Source organism: Pseudopodoces humilis, chromosome 18, assembly GCF_049639895.1.
Source record: "Pseudopodoces humilis isolate 2021_Gansu_Grassland_sample_001 chromosome 18, ASM4963989v1, whole genome shotgun sequence".
Lineage (NCBI taxonomy): Eukaryota > Metazoa > Chordata > Aves > Passeriformes > Paridae > Pseudopodoces > Pseudopodoces humilis.
Genome location: NC_142217.1, coordinates 1,498,383 through 1,514,156, shown reverse-complemented (window position 1 = coordinate 1,514,156; position 15,774 = coordinate 1,498,383). Strand labels below are relative to the sequence as shown.

The following is a 15,774-nucleotide window of genomic DNA, read 5'->3' as shown; positions in this document are numbered from 1 at the left end:
AAGGGGCGTGGCTCACCAGAAAAGCTCCCGCTCTACAATTGGCTCCTGCCAGCAAGCCTGAGCCTCACCTGGGAGAGAGAAAAGGGGCGTGGCCAGGTGAGGAAAGGGCGTGGCCGGGAGTGGGCGGGGTCAGAGGGGGGCGTGGCCTCACCTGGCAGCAGCCTGACGTCACGGGGGGTGGAGTCAGGAGCCCAGGTGACCTCCAGGTGGGCGGGGTGATCGCTGGGTAGGGCAGGGAGGGCACAGAGCTGATGTCACCTGTCAAGGTGTGCCCGGGGATGGCCACGCCCACCCCTCCGAGCCACGCCCACCCCTCTGAGCCACGCCCACCCCTCTGAGCCACGCCCACCCCCAGCCACGCCCTCCTGTATTTTTAGGGCAAGGATACCCAGGTGTGGCTGGGGCGTGGCCGCCCCTCCCCCGAGCGCCAGGGCTCGGTCAGGGCGGAGCCGTCCAGAGTCGCCGTCAGCTCCGGGCACTCCGGGTTCACCTGTGGGAGGGGAGAAAAGATGCAAATTTAGGGGATTTTCCCACCAAAAACTGGGAATTTCCAGCCTCAAAATTGGCTTTTTTAGCCCCAAAACATTTCGGGACATCAGGTCTACCCATTGAAGTCAATGGGGATTGAGGGACACCAGGTCTACCCATTGAAGTCAATGGGGTTTTAGGGACACCAGGTCTACCCATTGAAGTCAATGGGGATTGAGGGACACCAGGTCTACCCATTGAAGTCAATGGGGTTTTAGGGACACCAGGTCTACCCATTGGAAGTCAATGGGGATTGAGGGACACCAGGTCTACCCATTGAAGTCAATGGGGATTGAGGGACACCAGGTCTACCCATTGAAGTCAATGGGGATTGAGGGACACCAGGTCTACCCATTGAAGTCAATGGGGATTGAGGGACACCAGGTCTACCCATTGAAGTCAATGGGATAAATGGGACATCAGGTCTACCCATTGAAAGCAATGGGATAAATGGCACATCAGGTCTACCCATTGAAAGCAATGGGATAAATGGGACACCAGGTCTACCCATCAAAGCAATGGCAATTCCAGAGCAGAAGTTTGGGGGGGATCCAAAGGATTTTTTTGGGGGTACCCCGGGGTTTTGGGGATTTCAGGTGTCTGAGGGGTACCCAGGTGTATCCAGGTGATTTTGGGGGGTACCCAGGTGTATCCAGGTGGTTTTTGGGGTTCCCAGGGGTCCCCACTCACCCCGACAGGCCGGGAGAAGATGACGGCCACCGTCGCGTCCTCTCGGTCGATGTGGACACAGATGACCCTCGGCGGCGGGGGGGCTGTCGGGGGACACCCCAACATTCAGGGGGGGCACCCCAAAACTCCAGCTGAGGGCCCCAGGGCTGGGAGGGAGCCCCGAGTTACCTCGGGAGAGGATGCAGCGCAGGTACACCCAGGCGCTTTGGTCCGTGGGGTCGGTGAAGACGGCGTTCTGCACCAGCTCCAGCTCTGGGGGGGGGAAAAAAGGGGCACCCCAAAATCTCAGGGGGGCACCCAGGTGTGCAGGAGTTCAAGTCCACCCCAGGAAAGGCAGTGGGGGTTTTAGGGACACCAAATCTACCCGTTAAAACCAATGGGCATTGAGGGGCATCAGGTACACCCATTGAAACAAATGGGGAATGCTTGGACACCAGGTCTACCCCCATTAAAACCAATGGGAACTGTAGGGACACCAGGTCTACCCATGGAAACCAATGGGAATTCTTGGGACAGCAGGTCTACCCATTGAAACCAATGGGAATCATGGGGACACCAAGTCTACCCATTAAAGTCAATGGGAATTTCAGGACACCAGGTCTACCCATTAAAGTCAATGGGAATTTCAGGACACCAGGTCTACCCATTGAAAACAAAGGGAATTTTAGGACACCAGGTCTACCCATTGAATTCAATGGGAACTTTGGGACATCAGGTCTACCTATTGAAAACAAGGGGAATTTTGGGACACCAGGTCTACCCGTTGAAATCAATGGGGTTTTAGGGACACCAGGTCTACCCATTGAATTCAATGGGAAAAATGGGACACCAGGTCTACCCATTGAAACCAATAGGAATTTCGGGACACCAGGTCTACCCATTGAAAACAAAGGGAATTTTAGGACACCAGGTCTACCCATTTAAGTCAATGGGAACTCAAGGACACCAAGTCTACCCATTGAAATCAATAGGAATTTGAGGACACCAGGTCTACCCATTGAAGTGAATGGGAACTCAAGGACACCATGTCTACCCATTGAAATCAATGGGGTTTTAGGGACACCAGGTCTACCCATTGAATTCAATGGGAAAAATGGGATACCAGGTGTACCCATTGAAACCAAGGGGAATTTCAGGACACCAGGTCTACCCATTAAAGTCAATAGGATAAACGGGACACCAGGTCTACCCATTAAAGTCAATAGGATAAACGGGACACCAGGTCTACCCATTGGAAACCGCCAGCACCCCACGGCCTGCATTCCAAACTTTCCGGGACTACCTGGGAACGGCGGGAATTTTCCCCGGGAATCTCTCACCTTCCCTGAGCTTTGCGGGCGGCAGCGCCCCGGCCCCGGCGCCGCCGCGCTCCCTGGCGGGCGCCAGCAGCCGCAGCCGCTGGTGCCAGGCAGAGAAGTTGGAGAAGTCGCGGCTCAGGAGGCTCCCGGTGAAGGCGAGCTCGGCCTCGGGGTCACGAGCCACGGCCCGCCGGTGATCCCAGGCGTGGACTGCGGGGGCAGCACAGACCAGTATGGACCAGTATGGACCAGTATAAACCAGTATGGACCAGTATGGACCGCTACGGACCGGTAGGGACCGGTACGGAACGGTACGGACCAGTATGGACCGCTATGGACCGGTATGGATCAGTACGGACCAGTATGGACCAGTATGGACCGGTACGGACCGGTATGGAACAGTACGGACCGGTATGGACCGGTACGGACCAGTATGGACCAGTATGGACCAGTATGGACCAGTATGGACCGCTACGGACCGGTATGGAACGGTACGGACCAGTATGGACCGGTACGGACCGGTATGGAACGGTACGGACCGGTATGGACCGGTACGGACCGGTATGGAACGGTACGGAACGGTACGGACCAGTATGGACCAGTATGGACCAGTATGGACCAGTACGGACCGGTATGGAACGGTACGGAACAGTACGGACCAGTACAGACCAGTATGGACCAGTATAGACTGGTACGGACCGGTACGGACCAGTATGGACCAGTATGGACCGGTACGGACCAGTATGGACCAGTATGGACCGGTATGGACCGGTATGGAATGGTATGGAACGGTATAAACCAGTATGGACCGGTATGGACCATTATAAACCAGTATAAACCAGTATAAACCGGTATGGACCAGTGTGGACTGGTATGGAATGGTATGGAACGTTATGGACCAGTATAAACAAGCATGGACCAGTATGGACCAGTATGGACCAGTATGGACTGGTATGGAACGGTATGGAACGGTATGGACCAGTATGAACCAGTATAAACCGGTATAGACCGGTATAAGCTGGTATGGACCAGTATGGACCAGTATGGACCAGTATGGACCAGTATGAACCAGTACGGACCAGTATAAACCAGTATAAACCAGTACGGACCAGTATGGACCAGTATAAAGCAGTATAAACCAGTATGGACCAGTATGGACCGGTATGGACCAGTATAAACCAGTATGGACCAGTATGGACCAGTACGGACCAGCATAAACCAGTATGGACCAGTATAAACCAGTATGGACCAGCATAAACCAGTAAGGACTGTTTCTGGAGGTTTGGGGGGGATCTGGGGCCAGTTTTGGGGTGAATTCTGGAGATTTTGGGGGATTTTGGGTTGAATTTGGGGAATTTTGGGCAATTTTGGGGTATCCAGGTCAGATTTTTTGGGAATTCTGGGATATTTGGGATGGGATTTTGGGAATTCTGGGGGTTTTGAGGGGATCTGGGGACGATTTTGGGGTGAATTCTGGAGTTTTTGGGGAATTTTGGGATACTTGGAGTAGATTTTTGGGAATTCTGGGAGTTTTGAAGGGATCTGGGGCCGATTTTGGGGCGAATTCCCGGGATTTTACCTTGAATTTCCACCATTTAAACCCAATTCTCTTTACCACCCAACCCACCCACCCCAAACCAGTCCAAACCAGTATAAACCAGTCCAAACCAGTAGGAACACTCACAGTTGCGCGAGTCGGCCGCCAGGAGGCGCTCGCACAGCGCCAGGTCCTCCCGGCCAGCAGGGGGCGCCGCGGCGCGCGCCAGCACCCAGCTCCGGTGGTGCCACGCCCCGTAGGATTTGGGGTTCACCCCCAGGCACTGCCCCACGAACGCCAGCTCCGAGGGCACCCTGAAACCAGTATGGACCAGTATAAACCAGTATAGACCAGTATGGACCGGTATGGGTGGAAAAAAGCAGTAAAAAACAGTAAAAAATGGTAAAAACCAGTATAAACCAGTAAAAACCAGTATAAACCAGTGTAAATCATACTGGTAGAGAGAGTTATAAACCAGTATAAACCAGTATGAACCAGTATAAACCAGTATAAACCGGTACAGACCAGTATGGACCGGTATGGGTGGAAAAAAGCAGTAAAAAACAGTAAAAAATGGTAAAAACCAGTATAAACCAGTAAAAACCAGTATAAACCAGTGTAAATCATACTGGTAGAGAGAGTTATAAACCAGTATAAACCAGTATGAACCAGTATAAACCAGTATAGACCAGTATGGACCGGTATGGGTGGGAAAAAGCAGTAAAAAACAGTAAAAAATGGTAAAAACCAGTATAAACCAGTAAAAACCAGTATAAACCAGTGTAAATCATACTGGTAGAGAGAGTTATAAACCAGTATAAACCAGTATAAACCAGTATAAACCAGTATGAACCAGTATAAACCAGTATAAACCAGTATGGGTGGGAAAAAGCAGTAAAAAACAGTAAAAAATGGTAAAAACCAGTATAAACCAGTAAAAACCAGTATAAACCAGGGTAAATCATACTGGTAGAGAGACTTATAAACCAGTATGAACCAGTATAAACCAGTATAAACCAGTATAAACCAGTATGGACCGGTATGGGCGGGAAAAAGCAGTAAAAAACCGTAAAAAATGGTAAAAACCAGTATAAAGCAGTAAAAACCAGTATAAACCAGTGTAAATCATAGTGGTAGAGAGAGTTATAAACCAGTATAAACCAGTATAAACCAGTATTAACCAGTGTAAATCATAGTGGTAGAGAGTGTTATAAACCAGTATAAACCAGTATAAACCAGTATAAACCAGTATAGACCAGTATGGACCGGTATGGCTGGGAAAAAGCAGTAAAAAACCATTAAAAATGGCAAAAACCAGTATAAACCAGTAAAAACCAGTATAAACCAGGGTAAATCATACTGGTAGAGAGAGTTATAAACCAGTATAAACCAGTATAAACCAGTATAAACCAGTATAAACCAGTATAGACCAGTATGGACCGGTATGGGCGGGAAAAAGCAGTAAAAAACCGTAAAAAATGGTAAAAACCAGTATAAACCAGTAAAAACCAGTATAAACCAGTGTAAATCATACTGGTAGAGAGAGTTATAAACCAGTAAAAACCAGTATAAACCAGTATAAATCATAGTGGTAGAGAGAGTTAAAAACCAGTATAAACCAGTATAAACCAGTATGGACCAGTGTGAGTGGTAAAAAGCAGTAAAAACCAGTAAAAAATGGTAAAAAACAGTAGAAACCAGTAGAAACCAGTAGAAACCAGTATGGACCAGTATGGACCAGTATGGACCGGTGTGGGTGGGAAAAAGTAGGAAAAAAAGGTAAAAACCAGTAAAAACCAGTAAAAACCAGTAAAAACCAGTAAAAACCAGTAAAAACCAGTAAGAAAAGTGTGAGGCAAACTGGTAGAAATTATTATAGACCAGTATGGACCAGTATAAACCAGTATGAACCAGTATGGGTGGGAAAAAGCAGAAAAAAGAACAAAAAAAGGGTAAAAACCAGTACAAACCAGTATGGACCAGTATGGACCAGTATGAACCAGTATGGACCAGTATGGACCAGTATAAACCAGTATGGACCAGTATGGACCAGTATGGACCAGTATGAACCAGTATGGACCAGTATGGACCAGTATGAGCGGTAAAAAGCAGGAAAAAATAGAAAAAAACGGTAAAAACCAGTATAAACCAGTATAAACCAGTATAGACCAGTAAGAGCTCTCCCAGCCCGCCTTTAACCCTTCCCAGTGCCCTCCCAGTATAAACCAGTATAAACCAGTATAGACCAGTAACCCCAAACTCCCTTTTAACCCTTTCTTACCCTCTCCAGACCCCTCCCAGCACCCTCCCAGTCCAAACCAGTCCAAACCAGTGCCCTCCCAGCCCCTCCCAGTCCAAACCAGTATAAACCAGTATAAACCAGTACAAACCAGTACAAACCAGTACGCACCAGTCCCCTCCCAGTGCTCCCAGTGCGCGTCTCCGCAGGTTCCAGCAGGTGCCCACGTCGGGATTGGCCGCCAGGACTGCGGCGCTCAGGGAGAGAACCTGGGCGGGCGGCGCCCCCTGCTGGGACCAGTATAAACCAGTATGGACCAGTATAAACCGGTATGGACCAGTATAAACCAGTATGGACCAGTATAAATCGGTATGGACCAGTATAAACCGGTATGGACCAGTATAAACCGGTATGGACCAGTATGGACCAGTATGGACCAGTATAAACCAGTATGGACCAGTATAAACCGGTATGGACCAGTATGGACCAGTATGGACCAGTATAAACCGGTATGGACCAGTATAAACCGGTATGGACCAGTATAAACCGGTATGGACCAGTATAAACCAGTATGGACCAGTATAAACTGGTATGGACCAGTATAAACTGGTATGGACCAGTATAAACCAGTATGGACCAGTATAAACCGGTATGGACCAGTATAAACTGGTATGGACCAGTATAAACCAGTATGGACCAGTATAAACCGGTATGGACCAGTATAAACCAGTATGGACCATTATGGACCAGTATGGACCAGTATAAACCGGTATGGACCAGTATAAACCGGTATGGACCAGTATGGACCAGTATGGACCAGTATAAACCAGTATAAACCGGTATAAACCAGTATAGACCAGTTTGAACCAGCATAAACCAGTATAAACCAGTATAGACCAGTATAAACCAGTATAAACCAGTATAAACCAGTATAAACCAGTATAAACCAGTATAAACCAGTATAAACCAGTATAAACCAGTATAAACCAGTATAAACCAGTTTAAACCAGTATAAAACAGTTTGAACCAGTATAAACCAGTAAAAACCAGTATGGACCAGTATGGACCAGTATAAACCAGCCCAACCAGTATAAACCAGTCCAAACCAGTATAAAACAGTATAAACCAGTTTAAACCAGTTTAAACCAGTATAAACCAGTCCAAACCAGTCCAAACCAGTAAATCCCAGTGCCCTCCCAGTATAAGCCAGGAACCCCCACCCAGGGACTTCCCAGTTCAAACCAGTAAGTCCCAGTATAAACCAGTTCCCTCCCAGTATAAACCAGTATGGCCCAGTGACCTCCCAGTCCCCTCCAGTTCCCTCCCAGTTCGTCCCAGTCCCCTCCCAGTGCTTCCCAGTAGAAACCAGTACAAACCAGTACAAAACCAGTATAAACCAGTACAAAACCAGTATAAACCAGTACAAAACCAGTATAAACCAGTACAAACCAGTACAAAACCAGTATAAACCAGTACAAAACAGTACAAAACCAGTATAAACCAGTATAAACCAGTATAAAAATCTCCCTTCAACCCCGATTCCTCCCTCTTTTTAACCCTTTAATCCCCTCCCAGTTCATCCCAGTTCATCCCAGTTCATCCCAGTCCCTCCCAGTCCCCTCCCAGTCCCCTCCCAGTATAAACCAGTACAAACCAGTACCCCCAGTAAGGCGTCCATGGCCTCCCGGTAGTGCCTCAGTTTCTCCTCCCGCTGCCGGCGCCGCGCCGCGTCCGGGGGGCGGAGCTTGAGCCGCCCGTGCTGGGACAGGGAACTGGGATGGACTGGGACATACTGGGAGGGACTGGGAGGGACTGGGAGGGACTGGGAGGGACTGGGAGGGACTGGGAGGGACTGGGACATACTGGGAGGGACTGGGAGGGGACTGGGAGGGACTGGGAGAGACTGGGACATACTGGGAGGGACTGGGAGGGAACTGGGATGGACTGGGACATACTGGGAGGGACTGGGAGGGAACTGGGATGGACTGGGACATACTGGGAGGGACTAGGAGGGGACTGGGAGGGGACTGGGATGGACTGGGAGGGACTGGGAGGGAACTGGGATGGACTGGGACATACTGGGAGGGACTGGGCCATACTGGGAGGGACTGGGAGGGGACTGGGATGGACTGGGAGGGACTGGGCCATACTGGGAGGGAACTGGGAGGGGACTGGGATGGACTGGGAGGGACTGGGACATACTGGGAGGGGACTGGGATGGACTGGGAGGGGACTGGGATGGACTGGGAGGGACTGGGACATACTGGGACAAACTGGGATGGACTGGGAGGGACTGGGAGGGACTGGGAGGGGACTGGGACAAACTGGGAGGGACTGGGAGGGGACTGGGACATACTGGGACATACTGGGAGGGGACTGGGATGGACTGGGATGGACTGGGATGGACTGGGACATACTGGGATGGACTGGGATGGACTGGGATGGACTGGTTTATACTGGGAGGGACTGGGAGGGGAACTGGGAGGGACAGGGACATACTGGGACATACTGGGAGGGGACTGGGATGGACTGGGAGGGACTGGGAGGGACTGGGAGGGACTGGGATGGACTGGGATGGACTGGGAGGGACTGGGAGGGACTGGGATGGACTGGGACATACTGGGAGGGACTGGGACATACTGGGACATACTGGGAGGGGACTGGGAAGGGACTGGGACATACTGGGATGAACTGGGATGAACTGGGAGGGAACTGGGAGGGACTGGTTTATACTGGGAGGGAACTGGGATTGAACTGGGAGGGGCTGGGAGCACTGGGACTGGGAAATGGGATGGACTGGGAGGGAACTGGTTTATACTGGGATGAACTGGGATGAACTGGGATGGACTGGGATGAACTGGGATGAACTGGGATTGAACTGGGATTGAACTGGGATGGACTGGGATGAACTGGGATGAACTGGGATTGAACTGGGATTGAACTGGGATTGAACTGGGATTGAACTGGGATGAACTGGGATTGAACTGGGATGAACTGGGATGGACTGGGATTGAACTGGGATTGAACTGGGATTGAACTGGGATTGAACTGGGATGAACTGGGATTGAACTGGGATGAACTGGGATGGACTGGGATTGAACTGGGACTGAACTGGGATGAACTGGGATGAACTGGGATGAACTGGGATGAACTGGGATGGACTGGGATGAACTGGGATGGACTGGGGGGGGCGGGGGAGCTCCGGGCCCGGCCGGTTCCATTCCCGCGGGGGGGGGGGGAGGGGGAGCTCCGGGCCCGGCCGGTTCCATTCCCGCGGGGGGGGGGGGGGGGGGGGGGGGGAGGGGGGGGGAGCCGTTCCCTCACCATTTCCTCCGGCGGGCGCGGGGGCGGGATCCGGGACCTGCGGGCGGCACCGCGGCTCAGCGCGCTCCCGGTGAGCTCCCGGTGGGATCTCCCCCCCTTCCCCGGCCCTTCCCGCGCTCCCGGGACTCACCGGAGCGGCGGCGGCTGCTGAGGGCGGCGCGGGGGCTGCCGGGAATGGCGGCGCCGCGGGGGGTGACGGGATACACCGAGGCGCGATGGCGGCGCCGCGGGGGGTGACGGGATACACCGAGGCGCGATGGCGGCGCCACGCTGTCGCGAAAGGCTCGCTTTACGGCGGCGTGGCACGGCGGGCGGGAGCAGTTGCGACGCGGCGGCGCCGCGCTTTGCGGCGGTGTGGCGGAAGCTGCTGAGGGAGGGGATTTGGGACCGGGGAACACCTGGAAAACACCTGGAAACACCTGGAAACACCTGGGAACACCTGGGAACGGCTGGAATCACCTAGGAACGGCAGGGAACACCTGGAAACACCTGGAAAACACTCGGAATTACCCGGAAATACGTGAAAACATCTGGAGGACATCTAAAAACACCTGGGAACACCTGGGAAGCATCGAAAAACACCTGGAAGCACCTGGAAACACCTGGGAACACCTGGAATAACCTGGAAACACCTGGGAACACCCAGAAAACATCTAAAACCACTCGGGAAAGATCTAGAAAACATAAAAAAACACCTGGAAACACCTGAGAACAGCTGGGAACATCTGGAAACCATCCAGAATCACACGGAAACACCTGGAAACAGCCAGAAACACCTGAAAACATCTGGAGAACATCTAAAAACACCTGGAAATCATCTGGAATCACCTGGAAACACCTGAAAGCATCTGGAGAACATCTAAAAACACCTGGAAGCACCTGGGGAACACCTGGGAACATCTGGAGAACACCTGGAAACCACCCAGAAACAGCTGGAAAATTCTGGAACCACCTGGAGAAGGTCCTGGGGACGTCCATCACGCTCGGCCACCACCAGACACCACCAGACACCAGGAGGATGAAGGCTCCGGACCAGGAGTGGACACCAGGAGATGAAGGCTCCAGACCAGGAGTGGACACCAGGAGATGAAGGCTCTGGACAGTGAGTGGACACCAGGAGATGAAGGCTCTGGACAGTGAGTGGACACCAGGAGGACGAAGGCTCCGGACCATGAGTGGACACCAGGAGATGAAGGCTCTGGACAGTGAGTGGACACCAGGAGGATGAAGGCTCCAGACCAGGAGTGGACACCAGGAGATGAAGGCTCCAGACCAGGAGTGGACACCAGGAGATGAAGGCTCTGGACAGTGAGTGGACACCAGGAGATGAAGGCTCCAGTGAGTGGACACCAGGAGGACGAAGGCTCCAGACCAGGAGTGGACACCAGGAGATGAAGGCTCTGGACAGTGAGTGGACACCAGGAGATGAAGGCTCCAGACCAGGAGTGGACACCAGGAGATGAAGGCTCCAGACCAGGAGTGGACACCAGGAGATGAAGGCTCCAGACCAGGAGTGGACACCAGGAGATGAAGGCTCCAGACCAGGAGTGGACACCAGGAGATGAAGGCTCCAGACCAGGAGTGGACACCAGGAGATGAAGGCTCCAGGCCATGAGTGGACACCCAGAGACCAAAAGGTCTTTGCCACCAGCACTGGACACCAGGAGGACAAAAGCTCTTGACCACCACTGGACAACCAGAGAAGAGCTCTCAGTGACCACTGGACACCAGGAGGACAAAGGCCCTCGGCCACCAACACTGGACACTGGGTGGACAAAATCTTTGGCCACCGCTGGACACCAGGAGTACAAAAGTTCCTGAGCAACGCTGGACACCCAGGGGAGAAAGGAGCTTGACCATCACTGGACACCCCAAAGAGAAGAGTTCTTGATGGCCACCACTGGACACCAGGAGGATGAAAGCTCTTGACCATCACTGGACACTCAGTGGGACATGAATGACCATCAATGACCATCCATGACCATCAGTGACCATCAATGACCATCACTGGACATCCATGACCATCCATGAACATCCATGACCATCAATGACCATCAGTGACCATCAGTGACCATCAATGACCATCACTGGACATCCATGACCATCCATGAACATCCATGACCATCAATGACCATCAGTGACCATCAGTGACCATCAATGACCATGAATGACCATGAATGACCATCCATGACCATCAACAACCATCAATGACCATCCATGACCATCCATGACCATCAGTGACCATCAACAACCATCAGTGACCATCAACGACCATCAATGACCACCAATGACCATCACTGGACATCCATAACCATCAACTACCATCCATGATCATCAATGACCATTCATGACCATCAGTGACCATCAGTGATCATCAATGACCATCAAAGACCATCAATGACCATCCATGACCATCAGCAACCATCAGTAACCATCAGTGACCATCAACTACCATCCATGATCATCAATGACCATCAGTGACCATCCATGACCATCAGTGACCATCCATGACCATCAATGACCATCCATGACCATCAGTGACCATCCATGACCATCAACAACCATCAGTGACCATCCATGACCATCAATGACCATCCATGACCATCAGTGACCATCCATGACCATCAACAACCATCAGTGACCATCCATGACCATCAATGACCGTCAGTGACCATCCATGACCATCAGTAACTTTCAATGGCCATCTGTGACTATCAACGACCATCACTGGCCATCCATGACCATCAATGACCATCCATGACCATCAGTGACCATCCATGACCATCAACAACCATCAGTGACCATCCATGACCATCAATGACCGTCAGTGACCATCAATGACCATCCACGACCATCAGTAACTTTCAACGGCCATCTGTGACTATCAACGACCATCACTGGCCATCCATGATCATCCATGACAATCAGTGACCATCAATGACCATCAGTGACCATCAATGACCATCAAAGACCATCAGTGACCATCCATGACCATCAGCAACCATCAGCATCCATCAGTGACCATCAACAACCATCCATGACCATCAATGACCATCCATGACCATCAACAACCATCAGTGACCATCCATGACCATCAATGACCATCCATGACCATCAACAACCATCAGTGACCATCCATGACCATCAATGACCATCCATGACCATCAAAGACCATCAGTGACCATCCATGACCATCAGCAACCATCAGCAACCATCAGTGACCATCAACAACCATCCATGACCATCAATGACCATCCATGACCATCAACAACCATCAGTGACCATCCATGACCATCCATGACCATGCATAACCATCCATGACCGTCAGTGACCATCCACGACCATCAGTAACTGTCAACAGCCATCAGTGACCATCAACGACCATCACTGGCCATCCATGATCATCCATGACAATCAGTGACCATCCATGACCATCAGTGACCATCAATGACCATCAATGACCATCAGTGACCATCAATGACCATCAGTGACCATCCATGATCATCCATGACCATCAGTGACCATCCATGACCATCAGTGACCATCAATGACCATCAGTGACCATCAATGACCATCAGTGACCATCAGTGACCATCCATGACCCTCCATGACCATCCATGACCATCCATGATCATCCATGACCATCGACAACCATCCGTTACCATCAACGACCATCAGAGACCATCATTGACCATCAACAACCATCCATGACCATCAACGACAATCCATGACCATCAATGACCATCAATGACAATCCATGACCATCCATGATCATCCATGACCATCCGTGACCATCAATGACCATCCATGATCATCAACAACCATCAACGACCATCCATGACCATCAACAACCATCCGTGACCATCAACGACCATCAGAGACCATCATTGACCATCAACAACCATCCATGATCATCCATGACCATCAACGACCATCAACGACCATCAGTGACCATCCATGACCATCCATGACCATCAATGACCATCAGTGACCATCCATGACCATCAGTAACTTTCAACGGCCATCAGTGACTATCAACAACAATTCATGACCATCAGTGACCATCCATAACCATCCATGACCATCAATGACCATCAGTGACCATCAATGACCATCAGTGACCATCAGTGACCATCAACAACCATCAATGACCATCCATGACCATCAACAACCATCAGTGACCATCCATGACCATGCATAACCATCCATGACTGTCAGTGACCATCCACGACCATCAGTAACTGTCAACGACCATCACTGGCCATCCATGATCATCCATGACAATCAGTGACCATCAGTGACCATCAGTGACCATCAATGACCATCAATGACCATCAGTGACCATCAATGACCATCAGTGACCATCCATGACCATCAGTGACCATCAATGACCATCAGTGACCATCAGTGACCATCCATGACCCTCCATGACCATCAGTGACCATCAACAACCATCATTGACCATCCATGACCATCCGTGACCATCCATGACCATCAATGACCATCAGTGACCATCAACAACCATCCATGACCATCAATGACCATTCATGACCATCAACAACCGTCAGTGACCATCAACAACCATCCATGACCATCAACAACAATCCATGACCATCCATGATCATCCATGACCATCCATGACCATCAACAACCATCCGTGACCATCAACGACCATCAGAGACCATCATTGACCATCAACAACCATCCATGACCATCCATGACCATCCATGACCATCAATGACCATCAGTGACCATCAACAACAATCCATGACCCTCCATGACCATCAGTGACCATCAACAACCATCCGTTACCATCAACGACCATCAGAGACCATCATTGACCATCAACAACCATCCATGACCATCCATGACAATCCATGACCATCCATGACCATCCATGACCATCCATGACCATCAGTGACCATCCATGACCATCCATGATCATCCATGACCATCCGTGACCCTCCATGACCATCAGTGACCATCAACAACCATCATTGACCATCCATGACCATCAGCAACCATCCATGACCATCAATGACCATTCATGACCATCAACAACCGTCAGTGACCATCAACAACCATCCATGACCATCCATGACAATCCATGACCATCCATGACCATCCATGACAATCCATGACCATCCATGACCATCCATGACCATCCATGACCATCCATGACCATCAACAACAATCCATGACCATCCATGACCATCAATGACAATCCATGACCATCCATGACCATCCATGATCATCAACAACCATCCATGACCATCCATGACCATCAATGACCATCCATGACCATCCATGATCATCCATGACCATCCATGACCATCGACAACCATCCGTTACCATCAACGACCCTCAGAGACCATCAGTGACCATCAACAACCATCATTGACCATCCATGTCCATCCGTGACCATCCATGACCATCAATGACCATTCATGACCATCAACAACCGTCAGTGACCATCAACAACCATCCATGACCATCAACGACAATCCATGACCATCCATGACCATCCATGATCATCAACAACCATCCATGACCATCCATGACCATCAATGACCATCCATGACCATCCATGATCATCAACAACCATCCATGACCATCCATGACCATCCATGACCATCAACAACCATCCGTGACCATCAATGACCATCCACGATCATCAACAACCATCAACGACCATCAGTGACCCTCAGTGACCATCAACGACCATCCATGACCGTGCTGGCCCCTTAACTCCTGTGGCCACAGTAAGCTCAGGCTGGGATGGCCCAGGCAGGACTTTCTCCTAGGATTCCCACAGATCCGGGCTCTGATCGTGGCTCTGTTCCCCTCTCTTCCAGCACTTCAAACCCTGAGGAGAGATGACAACCCTTCTCAGAGGAGCACAGATCTTCGAGAGATATTCTCTAAAAGAGCTGCGGAGCTACGCTTGTCTACTGGCTTAGGAGAACCAGTCTTCGTATAAGATGCCATGGAAGATGAGACTACGCTGAGACCAGAAGACACCAGCTGGAGCTCCAGGCACCGCTGATGACTGGCACAGCTGAGCCTGTGGGAAGCTCGTGTAGCTTCAGCCCTCTCCCCCTGCCTGTAGATAGCTCTGTCCCTGCAGCCTTCAGACACTGCCCATCCCTTCTTTTTCC

The 15,774-nt window shown here is 50.9% G+C and overlaps 2 protein-coding genes across 2 annotated transcripts in view; one reads left to right on the top strand and one right to left on the bottom strand.

Annotated features, from left to right (window-relative positions):
* On the bottom strand, window positions 1-9,776 carry RABGGTA (Rab geranylgeranyltransferase subunit alpha). The gene is made up of 11 exons (XM_088063838.1): window positions 9,747-9,776; window positions 9,617-9,653; window positions 7,953-8,051; window positions 6,464-6,582; window positions 4,201-4,367; window positions 2,538-2,726; window positions 1,387-1,470; window positions 1,219-1,301; window positions 389-490; window positions 152-248; window positions 1-68 (listed from the first exon to the last, which is right to left on the bottom strand). Exons 2-11 carry the CDS (start codon window positions 9,617-9,619, stop codon window positions 13-15), a joined length of 999 nt encoding a protein of 332 aa, XP_087919964.1. The 5' UTR covers window positions 9,620-9,653; window positions 9,747-9,776; the 3' UTR covers window positions 1-12.
* Window positions 9,777-9,831: 55 nt separating this feature from the next.
* Window positions 9,832-15,774, top strand: part of SYMPK (symplekin scaffold protein) — a 25,437-nt gene continuing 19,494 nt past the window's right edge. Inside the window, exon 1 of the mRNA XM_088064255.1 lies at window positions 9,832-9,936. Within this exon, the coding sequence (XP_087920381.1) occupies window positions 9,832-9,936 (105 nt within the window). The remainder of the gene's footprint in view (window positions 9,937-15,774) is intronic.